This window comes from Pongo abelii, chromosome 11 (genome assembly GCF_028885655.2).
Source record: "Pongo abelii isolate AG06213 chromosome 11, NHGRI_mPonAbe1-v2.0_pri, whole genome shotgun sequence".
NCBI classification, from domain to species: domain Eukaryota; kingdom Metazoa; phylum Chordata; class Mammalia; order Primates; family Hominidae; genus Pongo; species Pongo abelii.
The window spans coordinates 75,044,277-75,067,991 of NC_071996.2; the positions used below are offsets into that span (position 1 = coordinate 75,044,277).

The 23,715-nt window shown below is 43.2% G+C and overlaps 1 protein-coding gene across 3 annotated transcripts in view; it reads left to right on the top strand.

Annotated features, from left to right (window-relative positions):
- ITGA6 (integrin subunit alpha 6) overlaps positions 1–23,715 on the top strand; it is a 79,638-nt gene that overhangs the window by 18,652 nt on the left and 37,271 nt on the right. For all 3 annotated transcript variants that reach the window (XM_054549497.2, XM_024243160.3, XM_063712619.1), the window contains exons 2-3: positions 20,282–20,406; positions 22,228–22,307. In XM_054549497.2, the coding sequence (XP_054405472.1) occupies positions 22,263–22,307 (45 nt within the window). In that variant the 5' untranslated portion in view covers positions 20,282–20,406; positions 22,228–22,262. The remainder of the gene's footprint in view (positions 1–20,281; positions 20,407–22,227; positions 22,308–23,715) is intronic.

Here is a 23,715-nt window from a genome sequence, read left to right on the forward strand (position 1 = left end):
AAACTGTGACCATATTAATTTCCTTTTCAAAGCATTGAAAAATTTGTGTTTCCTGAACTATTGGAGTAGTAAAATGGGTATGGTGACCCACCAGGTGTGAGCTCATTAAGTCTACCTTTTCTCTTCTTGTTTTTTAATAAAATATTTTATTGAAAAATGATGGAATTTAAAGTCGCTTTTTCCTTTGCAGATGAACTATTTGATAACAGGTTTTAAGAAATGAATCTTATTTTTTGAGTTAACACTGATAATATTTATGCTTGGTACACTTGAAATATATAAACCTGCTTGGTCACAACATGCTAGAATTTAAAATTATTAAAAGTGATGAATTAATGACAAAACTTTATTCCCATAACAGAAATTTACTAAGCATCTACTATGTGCCAAGCGCTGTGCAAAGGTCAGGGATGGAAATGGTGAGCTCACAATCCAGTGTGTACAGTTTCCTAGACTTGGTTTCTTGAAAGGAAAACTCACTAGAGATTGGACTCCAAATCACAAATGTCATTTGGCAACTGATAAGTCGGGTATCTGGTAATTCAGAAGCACAGGAAATGATTAAATGCCACATTTGACAAGATCTGGCAGCTGCCTTGTGAAACTGAAAGAACAGGATTGCTTGGAGACAGTTATCAGAACTTGGACTTTCATTTTTCCTTGCTGCAGTAGACAGTGTTTTACTGTGGCTCTTTAAGAGATGTCGTAGTGGTATGAATTGCTTGGTCAGCTGAAAAACTTTTCACCTAATTTTATTTTTAATTTTTTTGAGACAGAGTCTCACTCTGTTGCCCAGGCTGGAGTGCAGTGGCGCAATCTTGGCTTAGTGCAACCTCCACCACCCAGGTTCAAGTGATTCTTGTGCCTTGGCCTCTGAAGTAGCTGGGATTACAGGTGTGCACCACCGTGCCCAGCTAATTTTTGTATTTTTAGTAGAGACGGGGTTTCGCCATGTCGGCCAGGTTGGTCTCAAACTCCTGACCTCAAGTGATCTCCCTGCCTGGGCCTCCCAAAGTGCTGGGATTATAGGTGTGAGGCACCACGCCTAGCCAAATTTTATTTTTATTTTTATTTATTTATTTTTTATTTTGTGAGATGGAGTCTCTGTTGTCCAGACTGGAGTGCAGTGGTGTGATCTCCGCCTCCCAGGTTCAACCTATTCTCATGCCTCAGCCTCCCGAGTAGCTGGGATTGCAGGCGTCCACCACTACGCCCAGCTAATTTTTGTATTTTTAGTGGAGATGAGGTTTTACCATGTTGACTAGGCTGGCCTTGAACTCCTGATCTCAAGTGATTCGCCCGCCTCAGCCTACCAAAGTGCTACGATTACAGGTGTGAGTCACCACACCCAGCCCCAATTTTATTTTAAAATGAGCTAGTTATATATTTATTTCTGTACTTATAAATTTCTGTTGAAGTGGAATTCTTCATCATTTTGAATGCAGGCCAGTTGCTTTTGTGATTTTTATGTTGTTGCTAATGTTATTCTTTTTTCCTTGAGGTTATTGAAATTCTTATGTTGGGAGATAAGAAGCAAGTGTTGGTGGACCAAGGTCACACCAAAAATAGATCCTAGGGATAGAACCAGAATTCCAGAATTCTTTTCCTGTCTCCTCCCCCATTTTCCTGATCTGACCACTCTTATTAGCATATTCCATTTAAATAGTTGAAATTGAGGGTTGTGATTTCACATTTTTTCCCCCTGCTACATGGTAAAGACTCTGAGCTGAAGGAGTTGAAAGTTGTGGATGTTAAAAACGCGTTCCGCTTTGGATGTTCTTTATTGCATGAGCTCCCTTGCTCTTAATGAGACACACCCATAGTAAAGTACACTGAGTCAGGTTAAGAACTAGAACCCTCAGGTGCAAATGTCACATGAGCATCATATTCACTAGAAAGTGGGTTTAGTTCTAGCATGCTCTTTCAAGGAGGCAGGAAAGAAGGCATCTTGTGAAAATTTGGGAAGGCCAGGACAAAATTGCTGGTCTTGTGCTCCAGTTAAAGGTAACAGGTATTCTTTGCCTTTAATTTTGCCTTTAGCACAGATCTCAGAGTACTTAATAGACGTTAATTATAACTGACCATGCTCTTGTAATAGATTTTTTTTTAATGAGTAAACTGGGATGTAGTGATGTCATCAAATCAAGCAGAAAGGAGACCCTCGGTGTAGTGGTTTAGAGCAAGATCTGGGAGCCCAGGAGTGCTAGGCACAACTCCTGGTTTGTCACTTAGCAGCTGTGTGACCTTGGACAAGTTACTTGTCTTCTCAATTTGTGTCCACATTTGTAAAATGGGTGATGGCAATAGTGTCTCTTATATTATTGTCTCTTATAGTGTCTCATATTATTAGGCAGAGTACCTAATATGAGAGCATAGGAGATGATAGCTGTTGGGGCATTATTAATAATAGCTTGTTTGCCTCCTTTGAAAGTAGGCTATGTTTGTGATTTCTTAGAAGGTTATTAGAAATCTAGTCTTTTGAATGTGAAGTCGTAGTTTATAGTCAAAAGAGAGCCTCAGCCTTTTAGCCAACTTTCTGTGTAAACATGAAAATTCTGGGCTGGATTTGTTCCACTGTGAATTTTAGCTCATACTTGCCCAACTGGATTATCCAGTAAGTATAATTTAAAAATAGGGTTTGGTTTTTCTTCTCCAAGTACCCTTAAGGTTACAAAAAAAGCAGGATCTGCTTCCTGCCCTCAAGGAGTTTATAGCCTAGTAAAGTGAAATTGGGAGAAGTACTTGCCTTTGGAGATGATGAAACTTGAGTTAGCGGTCTTGAAGGCAAAACCGTAGGTAAAGCCTGGAGCTGGAGCTTGGTAATTGACAGTGTTTATGGGGTTGGGGGCAAGGTGGCAGGAAAATGTGAGCAAAGGCGTCAGAGTCCTTGTGTACCTGGGAAGTGAGAAGAGGAGGGGCAGCTCCTGGTGGATGGCCAGGGTGTGGCTAGATGGAGGAGGAGGGCTCCCAATTGTGGTGGGAAGAATGCTGCACAGTGGGAAGGGCACTGGGCTGGAAGCCCTACCCATGTCAGGGAATGTCTGAGCCTCAGATTTTTATTTTCTAGAATGAAGATACTTGCCCCCCAATTGCTGAGATATTTGAATAAAAGTATATATGAAGGATTTTGTAATTATAGAATGTCCTACAAATGTGAGTAGTTTGTTTGCTACTTTTTTGGCGAAGAAAAATATTGGGATGCATGAATAATATCTACCTAAGGTTGTATTCATCCCACTTATTGAATGCCAAGGATATACCAGGTACTGCTCCAGGTATTGTATTCAGGGAACAGAAGAAGAGTCTCTGTGCCCGTGGAGCTAACAGCATTCTAGGGGAGGAAAGATGGGCAGCTGACTTTCATGATCTCAGGTACTGATGAAGATTGTGAAGATTATTACATCGGGTAAATGTAGGGATGATTTAGAGAGAGCTGGTAGCTAGGATGTTCAAGGAAGGGCCTCTGTTGAGAAAGGGGATGGTTGGCTGGGTGCGGTGGTTCACGCCTATAATCCCAGCACTTTGGGAGGTTGGGAGTTTGAGACCAGCCTGACCAGCATGGAGAAACCCTGTGTCTACTAAAAATACAAAATTAGCCCGGTGTGGTGGCACATGCCTGTAATCCAGGCTACTTGGGAGGCTGAGGCAGGAGAATCGCTTGAACCTGGGAGGCAGAGGTTGCAGTGAGCCGAGATCATGCCACTGCATTCCAGCCTGGGCAATGAGAGTGAAACTTCCTCTCCCCAAAAAAAAAAAAAGAAGGGGATGGTGGAGTTAGCCCTGAGGAATATGAAGGATGCAACCAGCGAAGATCTGAGTCAAAAGTGTTCGGAACCAAAGGAAGCAATTTCGGTGACTCTGAGATGGAAATGAGGCTGCTATGTTCAAACGACAGAAATGGAGTCAGTGTGGCAGGAGTGCACACCTGAGGGGGTGCAGCCGGAGAGGGAGAGAAAGGGCCACTCACCATGGGCCTTGTAGAATGTGGCAGGAATTCAAATTTCATTCCATTGGCCATCGGAACCCACTGGAGGGCTGTAAGCAGAGGATTGATGTGATATGACCTGAGATGTGCAAAGAACAGCAGTTGCTCTGTGGAGGACGGGCTGGGGTGGAACAACAGTAGAAGCAAACCAGTTAGAATGATGCTATAGTTGTTCAGGTACGACGTGATGGTGGCTCAGGCCTTTGTTTTAGGAGTTTGCAGGAGCTCAGAGCAGACAGTACAAGTGGCTACCTTTAGGCAAAACAAATGAAAGGGTTGATCACAAACTGGATTAAAGTTAGCAGTGAGAATACTGAAAAGGAACTACTGAGAAGTGGTCAGAGTAAAATGTGGAGGTAGAGCCTGTAGACTTTATTGATGCATTGGACGTGGGATGTAAGGGCAAGTGAAGAATCAATGATGACTCCTAGGTTTCTGGCCTGAGCACCTGAGTAGATGGTGTACATTTAGTAAGATAGAGAAGGGATCGGGCATGGTGGCTCAAGCCTGTAATCCCAGCACTTTGGGAGGCTGAGGCAGGTGGATCACTTGAAGCCAGGAGTTTGAGACCAGCCTGGCCAATGTGGCAAAACCCCATCTCTACTAAATATATATATATTTTGTATGTGTGTGTATATATATATATAATATACACACATGTATTATTTATTTATATATAAATATATTTTTATGTATTTATATAATATGCAAATATATATTTATATAATATGCAAATATATTTATATACAAATATATATTTATATTTTATATATAATTATATATTATATATTTTATATTTATATTTCATATATTATATATAAATTATTTAAATTTAAATATATAAATATATTTTATATATAAATATATTTTTTGTGTATTATATATGTATGTATATATGTACATATATGTGTATATATACGTATATACACATATATACGTACGTATATACACGTATATACGTACGTATATACACGTATATACGTACGTATATATACACGTATATACGTACGTATATATACACGTATATACGTACGTATATATACACGTATATATGCATATATACGTACGTATATATATATACACATATATATACACAAAAAAAAATTAGCTGGATGTGGTGGCGCATTCCTGTAATTCCAGCTTCTTGGGACGCTGAGGCATGAGACACTTCAACCTGGGAGGCGGAGGTTGCAGTAAGCCAAGATTGCACCACTGCACTCCAGCCTGGGTGACAGAGCGAGACTCTGTCTCAAAAGAAAAAAATTTTAAAATAAAGATCGGGAAGGAGGCCGGGCGCTGTGGTGTAATCCCAGCACTTTGGGAGGCCAAGGCAGGTAGATCATTTGAGGTCAGGAGTTCAAGACAAGCCTGGCCAACATGGTGAAACCCTGTCTCTACTAAAAATACAAAAATTAGCCTGGTGTGGTGGTGGGCACCTGTAATACCAGCTACTCGGGAGGCTGAGGCAGGAGAATTGCTTGAACCCAGGAAGCAGGTTGCAGTGAGCCAAGATTGCACCACTGCACTTCAGCCTGGGCAACAGAGCAAGACTATACAAAAAAAAAAAAAAAGGGAATGCTTATGGCAAGCCTGGCTGGGGGAGAAGCTGAGTTCCATTTTGAATGTATTAAATATGAGATGTTAAGTGGAAATGTTTAGTAGGCAATTGAATATCTGAGTATGGAGTTCAGGAGAGAGGCTGGGGCTGAAAAGAGGTGTTTTGAGAGTCATCAGTGAATGGATGGTGTTTCCAGCCACAGGATGAGAGCGCAGCTAGAGATGAGGAAAAGGTCTAAGATCTGGTGGAAGAGAGGAGCAACCAGGAAACTCGAGGAGAAATTGGCAAGTATCGACTGACTTGTACATCCATCTACCTTGCTGTCCTTCCTCCCACTGTTTGGTCTAGTTCCCAACTGAATCGAATTAGAGGACCAAAAGTGAACTGGATGTGGGAAGTCACAGAGACACTTAGATCTCTCTGCTCTTAAATCAGAGCAGTGAGCCCACAATTGAAATTTCTTGTTGGCCAGGTGTGGTGGCTCATGCCTATAATCCCAGCGCTTTGGGAGGCCGAGGCAGGAGAATTGCTTGAGCTCAGGAGTTTGAGACCAGCTGGGTAACATAGCAAAACTCCATCTCTACAAAAAATAGAAAAATTAGCCAGGTGTAGTGGCATGTGCCTGTAGTCCTAGCTACTAGGGAGGCTGAGGTGGGAAGATTGCTTGAGCCTGGGAGGTGGAGGTTGCAGTGGTCTGTGATCACACCCCACTGCACTCTAGCCTGGGCAACAGAACGAGACTGCCTAAAAAAAAAAAAAAAAAAGAATTTTCTCGGTGGGGGCAAGATAGGAATGATCATAGTGGATAGTTTCTAACCTTGCAGAATATACGGGCAGTAGTACATTTTCAGTTAGGGGAAGAAAAGATTAGAAAGGGCTCTCTGCACAAAATTAGAAAGGGCTCTCTGCACGGTACCCTCCTAGTAGTGTTACCATTTGAAGCTCCAGCAGTAGTAAAGAGGAGCCCCTGGTGTTTATTCGCACTGCTAACATTAATCAAGTTGGTGATCGACCCTTATGTTTGTGTTTCGCCTCAAGGTGGCCACTTTCACTGTCTGCTCTGAGCTCCTGCAAACTCCTAATAATCCGAGGAACAGAGGGGAGTGGTGGTGTACTGTTCTGGTATCTACTTTTATGATTCAAAAATCTGTTCTTTTTGAAATCACATGGTACTTAAAGATATGTATATTATCTTCTCTGTCGTCTTTTACTCCCTTCATTTTTACTTTGGTAATTTTACCTATTAAGATTGTGAAGGAACTTGACATTTTAGGGATTTCTTGTAGATGTTGTAATGAAACACGGTTTTGGAATTTGATTTAGAAAGAGGTGGAATATAGTCCGTTTTCTTTCTCTGGCTTCCCTCAACCTTCCAGTTCTTTACAGGTGGTTCATTGCTTTGATTACCAGAGGCCTTAAATGCAGGCTGCATAGTTGACCATGCGACCTGTGAGGCTCCCTTTGAACCTTTGTCCGTATTTCTGTAAAATTAGGAGCTCAAATGAGATCAAGCTGGGCTTCCTTGATTTCTTCCAGGGAATAGGGACTGGTGGGAGTCAGTGGCAGCAAGTCTTGTCTAAAGGTGTGAGCAGCAACAAAGCAACACAGGAGGCAGGAAAGGACCAGGCTTCATTAATGGAGGTGATGCTTGAGCTGAGATGTAGAGGGGATTGGGGGCTGGGCACGTGCTTTTTGGAGAATGGGCAGCATTTGCACAGTGTGGGAGTGCAAACAAAGAGCCTGGTGGACCAGCTCCAGGTGGTGACCCCATCAATAGGAATAGGGTGATTCTCCTGCATTTTCTCATCTGTAAGTAGCCATGTGGGGAATCCAAAAACCAGTTACCAACATTCAAAATTACTAGTGCTGTTAGTTCTGCAAGTGTAAAATTAGAAACAAAGTTCAAGCTTCATCTGCCAAGTTGAAGTTTCTTAAGCGTTCTCTCAAAACCCATATTAATGGACTCGTTTTGGCGTTTGTAACCTGGTGAGTTACAGATAAGGGCATTTGCATTAACTAGAGTTGCCTTTTGAAACTCCTCAGCCCTAGCTTTGGTTTCCCAAATGTGATGTGGGTATTTGGAGTAAGCTGCTGTAAGACTAAGCTGTTAGTAAGCATTTGATTTTGAGAGCCCTGTTTCCTTTGCAGCTCTTACAAATGCATTACTCAGTAGGAATTGTTGGAAATTAGAATCATTGCCTCCTCTAATAGTCTAGTTAAGGTGGGGAGGTGGGCCCAGTCACAGCACAGGGCAGAGCAGTCACTTAGCAAGGAGCTCAGGAAATGTTTGCTGAATGAGAGTGGAGGAGTGAAAGGTTGTGTTCTCAGCCTGGCAGCTGGCATTTCTGCATCACTTTTACTCAAAGATTTGCAGACAAAACTTTTTGTTTAAAACAATGCTATGTTAATTATAATCTAACTCTTACACACTTTTTTTTTTTTTTTAAATCACAGTACAGGGCTGGGTGCAGTGGCTCATACCTGTAATCCCAGCACTTTGGGAGGCCGAGGCAGGAGGATTGCTTAAGCTCAGGAGTTCGAGACCAGCCTGGGCAACACCGTAGAACCCCGTCTCTACTAAAATACAAAATATTAGCCAGGTGTGGTGACACATACCTGTAGTCCCAGCTACTCGGGCTGAGGTGGGAGGATTGCTTGAGCCCAGGAGGTGGTTGCAGTGAGCCATGATTACGCACTGCCCTCCAGCCTGGGCAACAGAGCAAAACCCTGTCTCAGAAAGAAAATCACAGTATACATGGAATACAAAGGTTTTTTGTGTTTGTTTTTAAGAAATAGAGCCTTCGAAGGAGCATGTGGCTTATTGGTATTGGGCTGAAGGATGATTGCATGGGGCCCATCTGGATAATCCAAGATACTTTCCTGGGCAGGGGCATTGACAGGGATATTCCCTACTTTCTTCCACCTTTAGAGGATTTACTTTAGAAATGGTTTAAGGTTTCTCAAAGTTTTAAGTCTGCTCTGTTGGAATTATTAATACTGGAGTTTGTCTTTTAATTGTGTAAATTACTTGGCTTGTTCATTACAAATAACCATTGAATGTCCTGTAAGTGCTAGGCACTGAGCTGGATGCTAGGTGGTGCAACAGTGACGAGGACAGGTGTGGCCCCTGCCCCCACAGAGCTGACCTTCTGGGGAGGGAGAAGGATAGTGAGCAAATGGTCTCACACACAGTCGTATAATCACTAACTGTGGCCATTGCTGTGCAGGAAAGGCAAATGATAAGAGGTGGGACCTGAACTAGCCTGGAAAGTGGGAAGGTTTTTTTTTTGTTTGTTCGTTTGTTTTGAGATGGATTCTCGCTCTTGTCCAGGCTGGAGTGCAGTGGTGCCATCTCGGCTCACTGCAACCTCTGCCTCCTGGATTCAAGTGGTTCTCCTGCCTCAGCCTCCCGAGTAGCTTGGACTACAGGTGCACGTCACCGTGCCCACCTGATTTTTGTATTTTTAGTAGAGATGGGGTTTCACTCTGTTGGCCAGGATGGTCTCGATCTCCTGACCTCATGATCCACCTGCCTCTGGGAAGGTTTTTAAGCAGAGACATGAAGGGATGAGTAGGAGGATGCCTGGAGGAGAGAAGAAACTGTGCAAAGGTCCTGAGCCAGGAGAGTGGTGGTGGTTGGAGGGGTGTGAAAGAAGCCCAGTGTAGTTCAAGAGTAGAGAGTGATGGAGAGGGTTAACCCAGAACGTGCCCTTTGGAAATACTTAACATGAAATACTTTTACCTAAGCCATTGTTAGGATCTGAGTTCTTGGTGTCTGAGCACAACTGAATGTGAATAAGAGGCTGTTTGGATTTCCTGCTGTGGATGGCAGGATGCTATTCACAAAGAAGCCTATGTCCTGACCTTCCAGACCTGCTGCTACATTAGGTTAAATGGCAAAGGGGCATTAGGTTGCAGAAGGAATCAAGGTTGCTTATCAACTGATGTTAAAATCAGAGAAGTATCCTGGATTATCCAAATGATCCCAGTGGTTCTTGTAATATGGAAGAGGAAGACTTGAAGATGCTCGCCTGCTGGCTTTACAGATGAAAGAAGGAACCAAGAGTCAGGGAAAGTTTTCCTGCTGGGCACTAGGCTTAGTACCTGAGTGACGAAATAATCTGTACAGCAAACCCCGGTGACACGAGTTTTCCTGCATAACAAACCTGCATGTGTACCCCCAAACCAAAAATAAAAGTTTAAAAAAAGCTGGAAAGGGCAAGGAAACAGATCCTCCCCTAGAATTTTCAGGAAGGAATGCAGCCCAGTGAGACCTGGGTTGGCCTGTGGCCCTAAGGAACTGTGAGATAGTAAGATAAGATGAAGGCTATTATAATAACTGTGTCTTAAGCCACTAAGTTTGCAGCCATTTGTTAAAGCAGCAACAGAAAACACTCTGCCTACCCAACTCAAAGTTTTGTTGCATAGGTGGGTGTTACCACCAAGTCACTTGGCAGTGATGACCTCTGGTGCTTGCTTTGCTGCTCACAGAGCAGTGGAGAGTGGCTCTTACTAAGCCACGCCTGCAGGTAAATATTGCTCAGTAAATACTTACTGAGGGCCTGCCACGGGCCAGACCCTGCTCTCAAAGCTTGGGATAACTCCTGGGTGAAAATGGTAAGATGTGTGCCCTCACCAAGTTTCATTCTAGATGCCTCTCAGCCCTACCCCATGGAGAAGGGCCAGCAAGAGTGTGAATTTCACATCCAGACACCAACGGCTGCTGTTAAATAGTTGTGAATAGCAGTGACTTTCCCCTGAAAAAGAAGTCCCTTCCTTATCTTAACTACTTGTAGGAAAACACATATATACTGAAATAGTTTCCTTCCAGGTTATTCTGAAATGATTCTTTGGGACTGATAAAATGGGACAAACAGAATACAATAATATTTGCTGAAGCGTAGCTCATTACTGCTGGATAGAACTTGTTGTGAGTACAGAGTTCTCAGATGTTTTTTTAGATCTCCAAATCAGTCACCAAAATAAGGAAAATAGTTTTTTCATAACTTAAAGTACACACACACCAACATGCATATAGGCTAGAAAGCCTGATATGAGGTGTTAGTCTGGTAGATTGATTTCTTGTTCAAAGGGAGAAGAGTTTACAGAGGCAGAGGCACAGGGTTTGGATAAACGCACAAACAAGCTTTAACGCCTCCTCTGCTTTTCTTCACCAGGTGGGGAAGGCAGGGAACGGGGGGACCCTTAACTAAAGAGAGGAGAGTAAAGACTGAGCAGTCAAGGCAGGCCACCAGGTTTGCTGAGGGCAGCCAGGAAGTGGTAGAGGGTGTGGACATTCCCTGTTAATCACTGGCCCTTAGAGAGCAGGCACTTCCCCCTGCAGCCAGAGGAGACACAGTACTTCTGTCAGTGGATACCTGGAGGGTCAAGCTGCGGGAAAGGAGAGGGACTCTTATAAGGCCAGTGAACTTTGACCAGATGAGCTTACCCTCAGGTGTCCTGATCATGTGGACACTGGCCATATGGCTTCCCAGATCAAAATAACTCACCTGTGCCTGTGAAACCATACCAGGGCCAGATGCAGCCAGATGCAGCCACACTGTTGAGATTTGAAGCGTGGTGCTATTGAATTCAAGCTGCTGCATCAGTCAGGTTTCTTTACCAGCTTTCTATCCGAGCCTGGGGTGACCATATCATTCATCTTCCAAACTAGGACACTTTTAATGAAAGGAAGTGGAGTGAATGTTCAATTTTTAGACAACAGGTATGATCCAGGACTGTCCTGGGGAAACCTGGACTTATGGCCAGCCTAGCTAAGGCTAGAAGCGTTAACCATTCCATTGGATGGTCTGATGACCCAAAATGGCTCAGTACAACATAGCCTGTGTGTGGAAGGGCCTCAGCACCCCCAGGAGAGGGATTGTCCCAGGTGCTCTTGCTAGCATATGTCTATGCCCATAGCATAGACAGCTCTCTGATGTAGGGGTCTAGAATAGGTGTTTTCTTTATAATCCAAATACAAAGAAATATTTATTTTTACCCCAAAATTATTCCCCTTGTATTTGAACGTTATAAAATTGTTCTCTTATGAGAGCTGCCCTTCTGACCACTTTATTTTGGAACGACACAGTCATCTGTTCTAAACACCTTGGCTAATCTAAAAGGACCTCAATCCATTTTAGTTGTGGATGCTGATACAGGTTAACTTTGGTTTTAAATAAAAATAAATAATTTAAAGAAGGAGGCAGGCCACTGTGGTGGCTCACACCTATAATCCTAGCACTTTGGGAGGTTGAGGTGGGCGGATCACTTGAGGTCAGGGGTTCGAGACCAGCCTGGCCAACATGGTGAAACCCCATTTCTACTAAAAATACAAAAATTAGCCAGGCATGGTGGCAGGCATCTGTAGTCCCAGCTACTCAGGAGGCTGAAGCAGGAGAATCGATTGAACCTGGGAGGTGGAGGTTGAAGTGAGCCGAGATCACAACACTGCACTTCAGCCTGGGTGACGGAGCGAGATTCTGTCTCCAAAAAAAAAAAAAAAAGAGGCAAAGAAATTTAGTTCACATTCAGTACTCATTCCTCAGGATTTAGCATCGTAATTGCAAGTACTGGATGTTACAAACTTTAAAACATCCTGGAAATGTTCTAGAAAACTGGGTTAGGCATTGCTCTCTGATGAAGTAATGTCAAAGAAACATACAGAGTTTGATTAAAATTGCTTGATGAAATACAAATGAAATTATTTTTAAATGAATGTTTAGTATGTGTGACTTTAAATGTTTGTATAAATTTAAACGATCAAATGTCAGTTGACTTTCATCTGCATTCATAAAGCTTAAATACACATGTTAGCCAAAAAAAAGTTTGGAATGTTTTTCCCCATTCATTCATTTAGGCATACACAGTATGTGAGGAGCGGCAGTCATGACAAGAGAGACGTTGTGGGAACAGCTGGGGAAAGGCATCCCCCTTCAAACTGTGGGGGAAACTAGGCTGGGATGAAAATCTGATGCCTGCAAGGAATCATTGTATTTTGACTTGTGGTTCCAGATGGCAAGCTAGGTATATGGGTTTGCTTCCTGGCTCCTCAAGGCTCCCTAATAGTTTAGAGATTATGAAGAAGTGGAAAGCAGATGGGATCTGGGCTTATGACCTTAGCAGGGGAAGGAGCCAAGTCTAGAGTTCATCATGTTCTCCTCCCCCGCCCCGAAACCAAGAGTGATCAGGTAAAGCAGGGACTAGGAGAGAGGAGTGGGTCTGGAAGTGAAGGACCACACAGGGGTCCACGGAGACCCGGTGATTCCATCGTTCCCTACCTCTGTCTGGAGTAGGGGCTGCTGGCACTTAACACCCTGGCTGAGGGGAAAATACCAAACCCATAGCACTTTTTGGGGGCAGAGAGATAGGGGAATGTTGACATGTACATGTTTTACAAAGCTTAAATTGATTACAATGCACAAAAATAAAGAATGAATTCTTTTTTTTTTTTTTTTTTGAGACAGTCTTTCTCTGTCACTCAGGCTGGAGTGCAGTAGTGCAATCTTGGTCCTGAAATGTCCATCTCCGGGGTGCAAGCAATTCTTATGTCTCAGCCTCCCGGATAGCTGGGATTACAGGCGTGAGCCACCGCACCCGGCCAAGAAGGAATTCTTTATAGAAGTAGATTAGGCCAAGTCATGACACTAAAAATAAAAGAATCCCTAAAACTAGGGCTTCTCGTGTGAATGCTGGGACCCCAAGAATTAAGCTGTCCTCATTCTGGCATTTGAAGAGTGGTTTGCAGTCTGATAACTAGCTGGCTACCCACTCAGCCTAAAGCGAATCCCTGGAGTCAGCAGCCCCACCCAGGACTCCCTTTCAGAATTCCTGCTCAGGGTGAGAGCGAGCCAGAAATGGACCTTTTTATACAACATCAGAACAAAAGAGAACAAGGATTATCAGGCATGTGATGAGAGCTAGCAGCATAAAAGGCAATGGCCGAAGTAAACCAACAGAAAAACTACAAGAAACAGATAATCCAGGAACACAAAGAACTGTAGGAAAACTTCTAGGCAAAATGCTTAGAATTTTGGGAACATGTTAAACCCACAGAATAAGATAAGGATCTGTTATGTAAAAGGCACAGTCAGAACAAAGAGCTCTTGAAGACTGCAAATGTGACTACTGAAATTAAAAATTTCAGTATAAATACCAGAAAATATAGTTGAAAAATCTCAGAACCACAGAGGAGGGAAAATGAGAGAAAGGGTCGATTAACCCAGGAGGTTCACCACCTGACTTGTTAACAGAGGTTTCAGAAAGAGGACAGAAAACATACAAATGAAATGATCCACACACAATAAAAAGAGTTTCCGGGAAATTCATGTCCTAAGTCTGCGGAGTGAAAGAGGTCACACATAGGCTTACCATCATGCTGTTCAGAATGCCTTGGGTTAAGTAGAGAACGTAAAAGTCACCCTCGGTGGAGCACGGTGGTTCACGCACTTTGGGAGACTGAGGTAGCCGGGGCCTCGAGGGAGGCGAATCCCTTGAGGCCAGGAGTTCAAGACCAGCCTGGTCAACATGGCAAAACCCCATCTCTAATAAAAGTACAAAAATTAGCCAGGCGTGATGGCGCATGCCTGTAATCCCTGCTAGTGGGGTGGCTGAGGCATGAGAAGCACTTGAACCTGGGAGGCGGAGGTTGCAGTAGGCCGAGATCATGCCACTGCACTCCAGCCTGGGCAACGGATGGAGACTCTGTCTCAAAAAAAAAAAGTTACCCTTTTGAGAATCAGACTAACACCAAAATTTCCACTGGCAACACTGGATACTAGAATTAATTACAGCAGTGCCATCAAGGTTCTGAAGAAAATGTTTTTCAACCTGGATAGTTTCTACACCCAAACCATCAAGAGTGAGAGCAGCATAAAGACATTTTTGTATATGCAGAGTCACTCAGTTTACCTGTCATATGCTATTAGGACAGTATTTAAGAAAGTAATTCAAACAAGGGGGAACATCAGATCCCAGATCAAATCCAGTTACCCCGGATAGCCGTGAAGGGCTGTTCCAGCATGATCCTGTGTAGCAGGCCCAGCAGAGCATTAGGTCTACATTGCTGCAGAAAGGTCCAGGGGCTCTGAGAAGGGAGTGTGAGCCAAGATGAGATCCTGATTTAACACGGGTATGGCTTGGGAGCTTAGAGAAGATTGAGGCTTGGATAAAGGTGAACAATATAAGAAAAAAGAAAGGCAATGAGAAAAGCCAAGGAAAGCAAGAGTCATGGTCCAAATGTGAAGTACACAAAGCAATTGATAGAATGTAAGAATAGCAAGTCTGTTTGACCTTAATGCTAGGAACAGTTTCCTTTGAGGCCGAGGGCTTCTGATACTGCTCCCAGACAGAAAAAGGAAAATCAAAATACAGTTTGGTTCAGCACTGAATAATATTTATTTGGCTATGTAAAAGAATAGATGACTGAATTGTGGTTAAAAGGCAAAATGTAAGTGGTAATAGGTCCTGTAAGTGTAAAGGTGTAGCTGGTAGATAGCAAGACATGGAGAAACTAAGAGGAAAGTTTGGAAGGAAGAATCCAAGTGCTCATAGCTTTGTCTAACTAGGGAATCAAGATTTTTGTCAAAAGTTGAAGGGAAAATAGAGTTTAAATCTTTAAAACTCAGAGTAGCAAATAGAGGAACTAAATCTAGTTATTAAACATAGGATGGGAAGTGGCAAGCAGTTTGTTCTTTCCTTTTCATATTATGGGGCCAACAGTTATTGCCTAAAGCTGATAAATCAATACATATATAATAATCCAGAATTATGGAGAAGTAAATCCAGAATGAAAAGTAAGAGGTTTGTCCAGAGTGTGGGGCTTGGGATGAGTTTGGAATCTGTTGCTTTCTACCGTTAAGTCCTTTATTTTTGATTTCCTATCATTTGTACTTACTACTTTAGCAAAAATTAAATCCTGAGTTTGAAAATGGGTTAAATGTAGAGGTGACACAATTGCCACAGTAATGCTACTTTCTAACTTTTTAGGTCTTAATTTGGACAAACTAAGAAGGCTGTGTTTTAAATTAAGCAATAATAGTGTTCTTGTTCTAATGGTGCAATATTTCATGTTTCCTCTGACCAGCTTGCATAGCTAGGGGCAGAATCTTTAATCCTTGAGGAAATGAATTATTGCCAAAGACAGTGAAGCAAAGCTGCCATTGTCCTTGGAGTTTTATAAGTGTCCCAGTGTTTAGAACTTTTGATTTGAAGTATTTATGCAAAAGTATACCAGCTGTCTTTGGGGGAGAACTTGAATATATGAAACGGGTGTGGCTTACTTGAAGAATTTTGAAATAACCTTGTGTTCATAGCATGATAGTGAGTCCTGAGTCTCTGTGCCCAGAGCTCTGATTAGACTCCAAAGACCTGAATTTATATCATATTCCCAGTTACTGTTATACTTATATCGTTACATTTTTACATTCCATTTTAGTATCTCAGTGTTTATTTCTTATCATTAAAGATGATATTATGGTTTTGAGTTTTGCCTTTTAAGTGTGGGTTTCTGATATGCTGAAATCCCAAGGCAGTTTTTATTTCGGTGCAGCTTTAAAATTCAGTGGAGGTCATTGTCCACTGGCTGGTTTTGAAATGATCTTAGTTCACACCCAGATTCTTGCCCTTTGTTTAGTTTTCCTTGCCTCGACCGGATATGGGAATAGACCTCTCAGGCTCTGCTCTGTTAATTTCTATCACTTCCCCTACAAAGGCCCTAACTCATATCCCTTGGTGCCTGTGGCTCTGAAGGTCGAGTCATCACATAGCTCTTTCTTCCTTCATACGTACTGGGACGGTCAGTAATGAGTGCTACAGCTGCCCTGGTCCTAGGAGTTGCTGTGAGCATCCTGGTGGTGCCCAGAGAGTACCTGCTTTTCACACTGAACCATCTGGGTGGCCTGGGCTCAGTTTTTGGCGTTTAAGGGCCTTGGAGGGAAAGGGAAGAAAGCTGGAATTTGAGCATAAATTGGATTTTGTGTGGGCTGAGGGTCTTCCTAGGTGTAGACTGTCCCTCCTGGACCTGTACCCACTCTGCTAGCTCAGGAGCCAACCATGTCCTGAACAGCTTAGACCAGCACCCAGACCCTAAATGACCTAGATTAGGAAGTAGATAGGTTGTTCTCTGCTGTCATTGTCTGGACACAGCTCTACCTTATTTATTGTTCCCGCTAGGCATAGCCTCAGCTAATGGGCTGTGATCTCCAGCCTTTAAGGCTGGTTCCAGGCAGAATTAAGAGCCTTTGCTTGTTTCCCAAACCAGGGAGGGCAGCTTTACCTTGAGGATGAAGGCACCTCCAATTGCTGAATGTGGTTGTGATTACTGTGTTCTCTCATCAAGGTGTAGCTTTACCTTACCTTTTGATGATGGGTTCTGCCACCTTATCGCTGTGGGTCCCAGGAGACCGGGTGCAACCGGAGCAGGGGCGCCCTCTGCTGCTGGGTGTTGGCTCTTCCTCCCGCGGCCACCCAGGGGATTTGCAAGGGGCAGTGGAACACCCCTGCTTCCTCCATCCCCTGCGGGACCACCCGAGGTGGAGGAAGGACAGTGCCAGGACCATGTGCAGGCGGAGCCCATCCAGAGGCGGTGCAACAGCTAACGTTATTCTCTGTGGGTACATTTCTCTTGTCGTTTGCAGGTCTCTTCTCGAATCTCTTGTCCTTTTTCCCCAAACCACCCTGCTGCCCCCATCCTGCCGTGTGGTCTGCTGTCATCTGCAGTAGCCACCGCATGTAAGACACGAGGACTTCTTCTGCAAGAGTTTGGTGTGGGCATTTGTGAAATTTTGTCACCACACCCCCTGTAACCAGCCAACAAATTCGAGTTAAATGCCTATTCTTTGTCCCACACATATTAGTTACAGAGAGTGGAGAACAAGTGGCAGATAGAGGCTGGGGGAAGCCAACCCACTCTGAGGGACTGGGCATGTAAATGGGACAACCTCCACAGCTTATTAAACCACAGGACACCCAAAAGCAGCTGTACCCTGCAGGACACAGCAGGCTACGGAAGCCTGGGGCTCAGAGGGTCTCTGACCCCTCGTCCTTTAGTGCTGCTGACCAGGCTGCTGATCCTCGACCCCTTCTTGTCACCCCATTGTGTCCCTCTTCTCCCTTTTTTCTGTCTCCTTCCCTTGCAGCCTTTGCATATGCTGTGTTCCTTACCTGGCCACCTCCAGCCCTGCTGTCATCTCTTAGTGACATCCTCCCTTCCTCTCCAGCAGGTGCTGGTGTCCACAGCACTCTGTTCCATCCTCTCATTACCTCTAGCTCCCTGTGGTTTCATGACCTCATGACCTGTTCATGGATCAGGCTTCCCCAGGCCAGAGATTGAGGAGTGGGGGCAATTCCTTATTCATCCTAGGAGGCTCTTAATCAGCGTTTGTTGAGTGAATAGGTGAACGAATGTGGGAATGGGATAAACAGGACATAAGCCCTGTGCCTGCCTTAGGTAACTTAGTAGCCACCTTGGGTGTGGGTGAGAAGAGGAAGTGGTTAGGAAGACACACAGTTAAGACACTGGGACTCCTGTGCTGCTTTTTCTAGGCTTCTCTTTGCTGGTGGTTACCTTTACAGGAAATCTCTTACCCAGCCTTCACTCCACCCAACTGCAATAATGCTTTTCTTCCTTCCCTCTGCTTGGCTCTATTTTCTGAACTTTATTAGCATACAGAACAGTTCTGCTTGTGATGTTTTATTTGTGTAAGTTTTGCCCTTTCAACTAGGTTGTAAACTTGAAATCCTGGGTTTTACTTCCTGAGCAGCTTTGTAAAGAAATGGAGACAACATTGCACCAAGATAATTTTTGTCATGGCCACCCACTAGCTGTGAGATCTTAGGGGATGAGTAATTAAGCTCCTCAAGGCCTCTGTTTCTTTATCTGTAAAATTGGAGGACTGGTCTCTCTTAGGGGCTTCCAGTGTGAAAGTCCTGGGGTTCTGGGCCTCTGATCCTGGCACTCCACTTATCCCTTCCAGCACCCACCACGTGACTCCACCTCTGACATCTGCCAAGTACAGTAATTGAACACATTCACCTTACAGTCTAGGCCAGTTCACCTCCCAGGTACTTGTTTGTTGGCGTTCCTGGGATCAGGGACATCACTGGAATAGGTGTGGAGCAGACCTGTGGGGACCCCTGTGGCCCCGGCCTTGCCTCTGTCCTCTGTCAAGAAGGTTCAGGCACCAAGGACACTGCTCCAGTTCCTAATTTAAGTCTGTGTGTCAGTTCTGTACCTTGGTGTGTGCTGTTTTGTTCCTTCAAATGTAGGGTGGGTTTGGAGGTGTGGAGACTGACTGTGACTGTCCAGGGATCTGGGAGGAAGGACAGTGCTCGGGCTATGTGTTCTCCATGAGCCACCCCTCCTTCTCTGGGCATCATCTGGCCCCCTTCCCTGCTTTCCAGGTACACTTGCCTCCCGTGGCACCTGCTGCATGATATTGGTTTAAAAAAAATATGTTGAATCCTTTATTGGAATGATTCCTTTATTGGGACCCAACAGGCATGAAGGTAATAGAGACTATTTGGTTTGTATTTTCATTTGTTTTGCTTTTGCTTCTGAGATTTGTGGGTTTCTTGATGGCCAGGAGTGGCTTGTTTTCTGTTGTAAGAGTTTGTTGTTTGTTACAGGTTTGTGTTCCCAGTCCTTTTCCTCAGCTCCAGCCTTGTTTCCAAAACTCTCAGCTCTTGGTTTATCTCTGTCCAGTCAGGTGTGTGTTCTTTGTCTTTGTTTCTTGTCCTAGTTGTTCCATGAGTCAGCCAGGCCTCAAAGATTGTAAACCTGATGGTGAGTAAAGGTATTAGCAAAAGAGACCTAGCAACAAGGTCGTTGGCTCTCTAAAGAGCCTGCCCAGCTGTGAGATGGTGACATTTTAAGGACTGTGGATTTGGATTGGGGGCCTCCTTATAGGAGATAAAAACAGTCGGTTGGGGAGAAGAAGGAATATTACAGTGCCTAGTACATAAGTGGAGCTACACCAGTTGTCCCTGAATCTTTTGTGGGAGACTGATAGGATGAGAGAGGACGAACTCTTGTAATGTGACAAAAGTGCAAAGAAGTAAGAACTGACTTGGAAGAACAGACATCAACTTGTACACCTCAAATATATCTGCTTTTTATTTGTCCATTCTACCCTAATAAAACTGGAGGGAAAAAAAAAGAATTGGAAAGAGGCCAAGGCTGCAAGTGAATAATTCAGTCGAGTTGTATCTTACTTACCGTTAGGTTCTCTCAATTAGTATATAAACTGAAAATCTAAGATATAGTCAGAATTACCCTTGAAAACTACCTCAGGAAGGCACAGTGTTAGAAACTGACATATTATTGCTTATTACATTTAGTGTGGCCATTTTTTCCTTCCATTGTCACAAGTATTTGGTTTCTTCTCTTGAGTTTCATATGATATCCCTGGCTTCATAGGGGCTTAGAGGTTGTATTCTATGAAGAGGGTGTCTTTTAAACACCAGATCATACCCAGCAAGAAATGCTGATACTATGAGAGACCGGCCTATTTTCCTCGTTTCGGTATCCCCTCTTTGGCTTCCCCTGTTTAGTTGTGTTTGTGCGTTTTGCATGAACCAGCCATAGGACTCTACATTTGTTCTCACTCACTGCCTAAGCTGTTGAAGAATTAGTGGACTCCTAGACAAAGAATAATCCCACTATCTCCTAGTTCTGACTGATTTAAATGTTAAATGTATATTAAATTCAAATCTCTAAATTGTCTCTGTTTCATCAACAGGTTGCTCGTGGGGGCCCCGCGGGCAGAAGCGCTTCCACTGCAGAGAGCCAACAGAACGGGAGGGCTGTACAGCTGCGACATCACCGCCCGGGGGCCATGCACGCGGATTGAATTTGATAACGATGGTGCGTTCCTTTACCTCACTCAGCGTTCACTCCGGCAGCTTGCCTGTACTGTTTCCATGAGGGAGGAGAGTGGGGACATTTATTCTTGTAGAGAGGACCTCTTTTAATTGCATCAGACTTGACTGTTTTTTATTTGCCCTGAAAATATTTACTTTACTTTCTAAATCATACTGGGATGCCGCGTGTTTTGCTGCTTCTCCTAACCGTGGTTTCTAAACCGATATGGTGTAGGGATGTTGCCACCTAGTGATGTGTTGAGGTTCTGCAGGAGGCTGTGGAAAAACTGATTTCATAGCAATGAAGAGAATGAATGAGCGTTATCTTGTATTCATCAGCCAAAAGTTCTCACATGCTGTTAAAATATTTGGGAGAAAGACAGTTTTAAATATCAGACCCCTTTGGAATGAGAGCTGGCTAACAGAGATAGTTTTCCCTACTGTCTCAGAAAGAGACCTGTTTTGTTAAGGGCTCTGGATAGGTAGAAGATACCATGAGGTAGGCATGTTGACATCCAGTGTACCTGGCTTCTTGTAGGTTGAGCAGAGCAATTAGTGTACTGAGAAGCTCTAGCCAAACCTCATTTGATATGTTCGGTCTAAGTAGATCTGCAGATTCGTGTTTATGTTCTTCTCTTGCTTCTTCATCTTTTAGAAATAACATTTGTTGGCCAGGTGGCAGTGGCTCACACCTGTAATCCTAGCATTTTGGGAGGCCGAGTTGGGTGGATCATTTGAGGTCAGGAGTTCAAGACCAGCCTGGCCAACATGGTGAAACCCCATCTCTACTAAAAATACAAAAATTAGCCGGGCGTGGTGGTGCACGCCTGTAGTCCTAGCTACTTAGGAGGCTGAGGCATGAGAATTGTTTGAACCTGGGAGGCAGAGGCTGCAGTGAGCCAAAATCGTGCCACTGCACTCCAGCCTGGGTGACAGAGCAAGATGCCATCTCAAGAAAAGAAAAGAAATAACATGTGTTCTTTTATTAGAAAATAATATGTGTTAATATTAAGAAACTGGTAAAATACACAGACCTATGAAGAATTAAAAAACCCACTGGTAATCTCAGTATCTAGAGGTTTTTTTTTTTTTTAACATTTTGGCATTTTTCCTTCTAAAGTTGTTTAGTTTCATATTTTTGTAATGATTCAAGATTAAAACTTGTGTCTGTATTGCTACTCATGGAGGAGTGCAAAATTTGGATATAGGTCACACAGTGGGTTTAAATTGATACTGAAATGAGCACCTGGTGGTGTTTGTGGTCCCCGTCTCTCTGACTAACAGTAACTCTCCTGTTTGGCATTGATACATTGCCAGCTACAAGATCCTAAAGTAAATCTGAGTCTTTTTCTCCCATCTCCAGTAAAGAAAAGAACATTTAATGCTGTTACATAAAAAATTGGGGAGTATATAGAGAAGTACTCATTTTTTTTGTTAGTTTGGATGGTAGCTGCAGTTTTGAATACTAGATTTTACATTGTTGCCTTAAGAGATGTATTTTGGAGGGCTCCCTTAGTCTTACAGTTTCACTTACCTTCTGCATTCAGGACCCTGGGTATCAAGAGAGGGCAAAGGGTATTGTTGGACAAAACAGGCGACTATATAGAGCTAAGTATTTTATGTTTCCAATTTTTGAAAGATTCCAAAAACCACTTCTCTGTTTCCTTGAGATGACAAGTAATTTTTCTGGATTGAGTAACTGAATTTATTGAGTAGCTAGACTCAAGAGTCAAGGCCATTTGGAAACAGTTGCTTGTATTTTTGTTCAGTGATGGTTTCTAGCATGTGCAGTCACTTGGAAGGCTAACTCTGCTCCTTTCTACAGCTGACCCCACGTCAGAAAGCAAGGAAGATCAGTGGATGGGGGTCACCGTCCAGAGCCAAGGTCCAGGGGGCAAGGTCGTGGTAAGTGTAGAGACACATGTTCATCCTATACTGTTGGACTGCTGGTTACGTGCCAGCACCAGGCTTACAGCAGGGGACAAAGCAGGGAGCATACATTCTAGCGAACTTACTGCTTTAAAGCAGGAATGGATGTCAAAAAGAAATCAGACTGGGCGTGGTGGCTCATGCCTGTAATCCCAGCACTTTGTGAGGCCGAGGCGGGCGGATCACCTGAGGTCAGGGGTTTGAGACCAGCCTGACCAATATGATGAAACCCCATCTCTAATAAAAATACAAAAATTAACTGGGCATAGTGGCATGCGCCTGTAATCCCAGCTACTTGGGAGACTGAGACAGGAGTATCGCTTGAACCTGGGAGGCGGAAGTTGTAAGAGCAAAACTCCATCTCAAAAAAAAAAAAAAGAAGAAGTAATCAAGTAATCAAAGCCTTATTTTTCCTGTGATTCCTGATATACTTTGAAGCAATCACACAACCTACTTTTCTTTAGAACTTTCAGATTTAAATAACTTATTAAAGAACCTTTACTAAATATTCCTAAAACTCTAGATGGTATTATAAACAAAACAAAACTAGACATCATTTCTGTCCTTGGAATTTTATAGCTTTATAGATAAGTTAGTAAAAATATGGGCATGGTCTTGGAAAGTAATAACCAGGTAGTTTTAACCTCTTGTTATTTATTCTGAGTCTTTTCAAATAGAAGGGATAGCAAAGAAAAGAGGGTTTGTTAGGTAGATTGGGCTAGATGGTCATGGCAAGGCCTTCCTGGTTGGAATATGATCTTTTTGTCTTCTCAAAATCTGGTTGCTGTGACGAAATTTATACAGAATTTTGAGAAAAAAAATGTAGTGAACATTGAGTTTTGATATTTAAGGAATGACACTTATGGAAAATTGATTTGATACTAGATTTTTAGGCTGTGTTTACATGGAGGGTAGCCATTCATACCCTGTAGAAATTATAGAGATTATTTCTGTCTCTTCTGGCCTTGTAATTCTGCCTCTTAAAAGTACGCATATTTTGGGAAATAATCTCAGAGCTCAGGGTGTAAGTTAGGACTGATTACAAGGAAATAGTGTGGGGAAAAGGAAATGTCTTTGTTTTAGCTGTGTTTGTTTGATCCCTACGAAAACAGGTCCATGATTTCTCTAGAACATTATTACCCACTTTCACACTGATGTTCTGAAGGTTTATACAGCCACAAAAAGCCAGTTTGAATTAAGAAAATGAAATAAGGTGTTTCTCTTTGTTTATGTGACAGGTAAATTTACAAATAAATTGCCTATGGATACAGATTGTCATTCAATATTTGGAGTGGAGGATTATTCTGAGTGAGAATAAGGCACATTCTAGTTTCTATATGCCTTGATAATGGTCTCCTTAGTGCCACTTTGGGGAATATTTGCT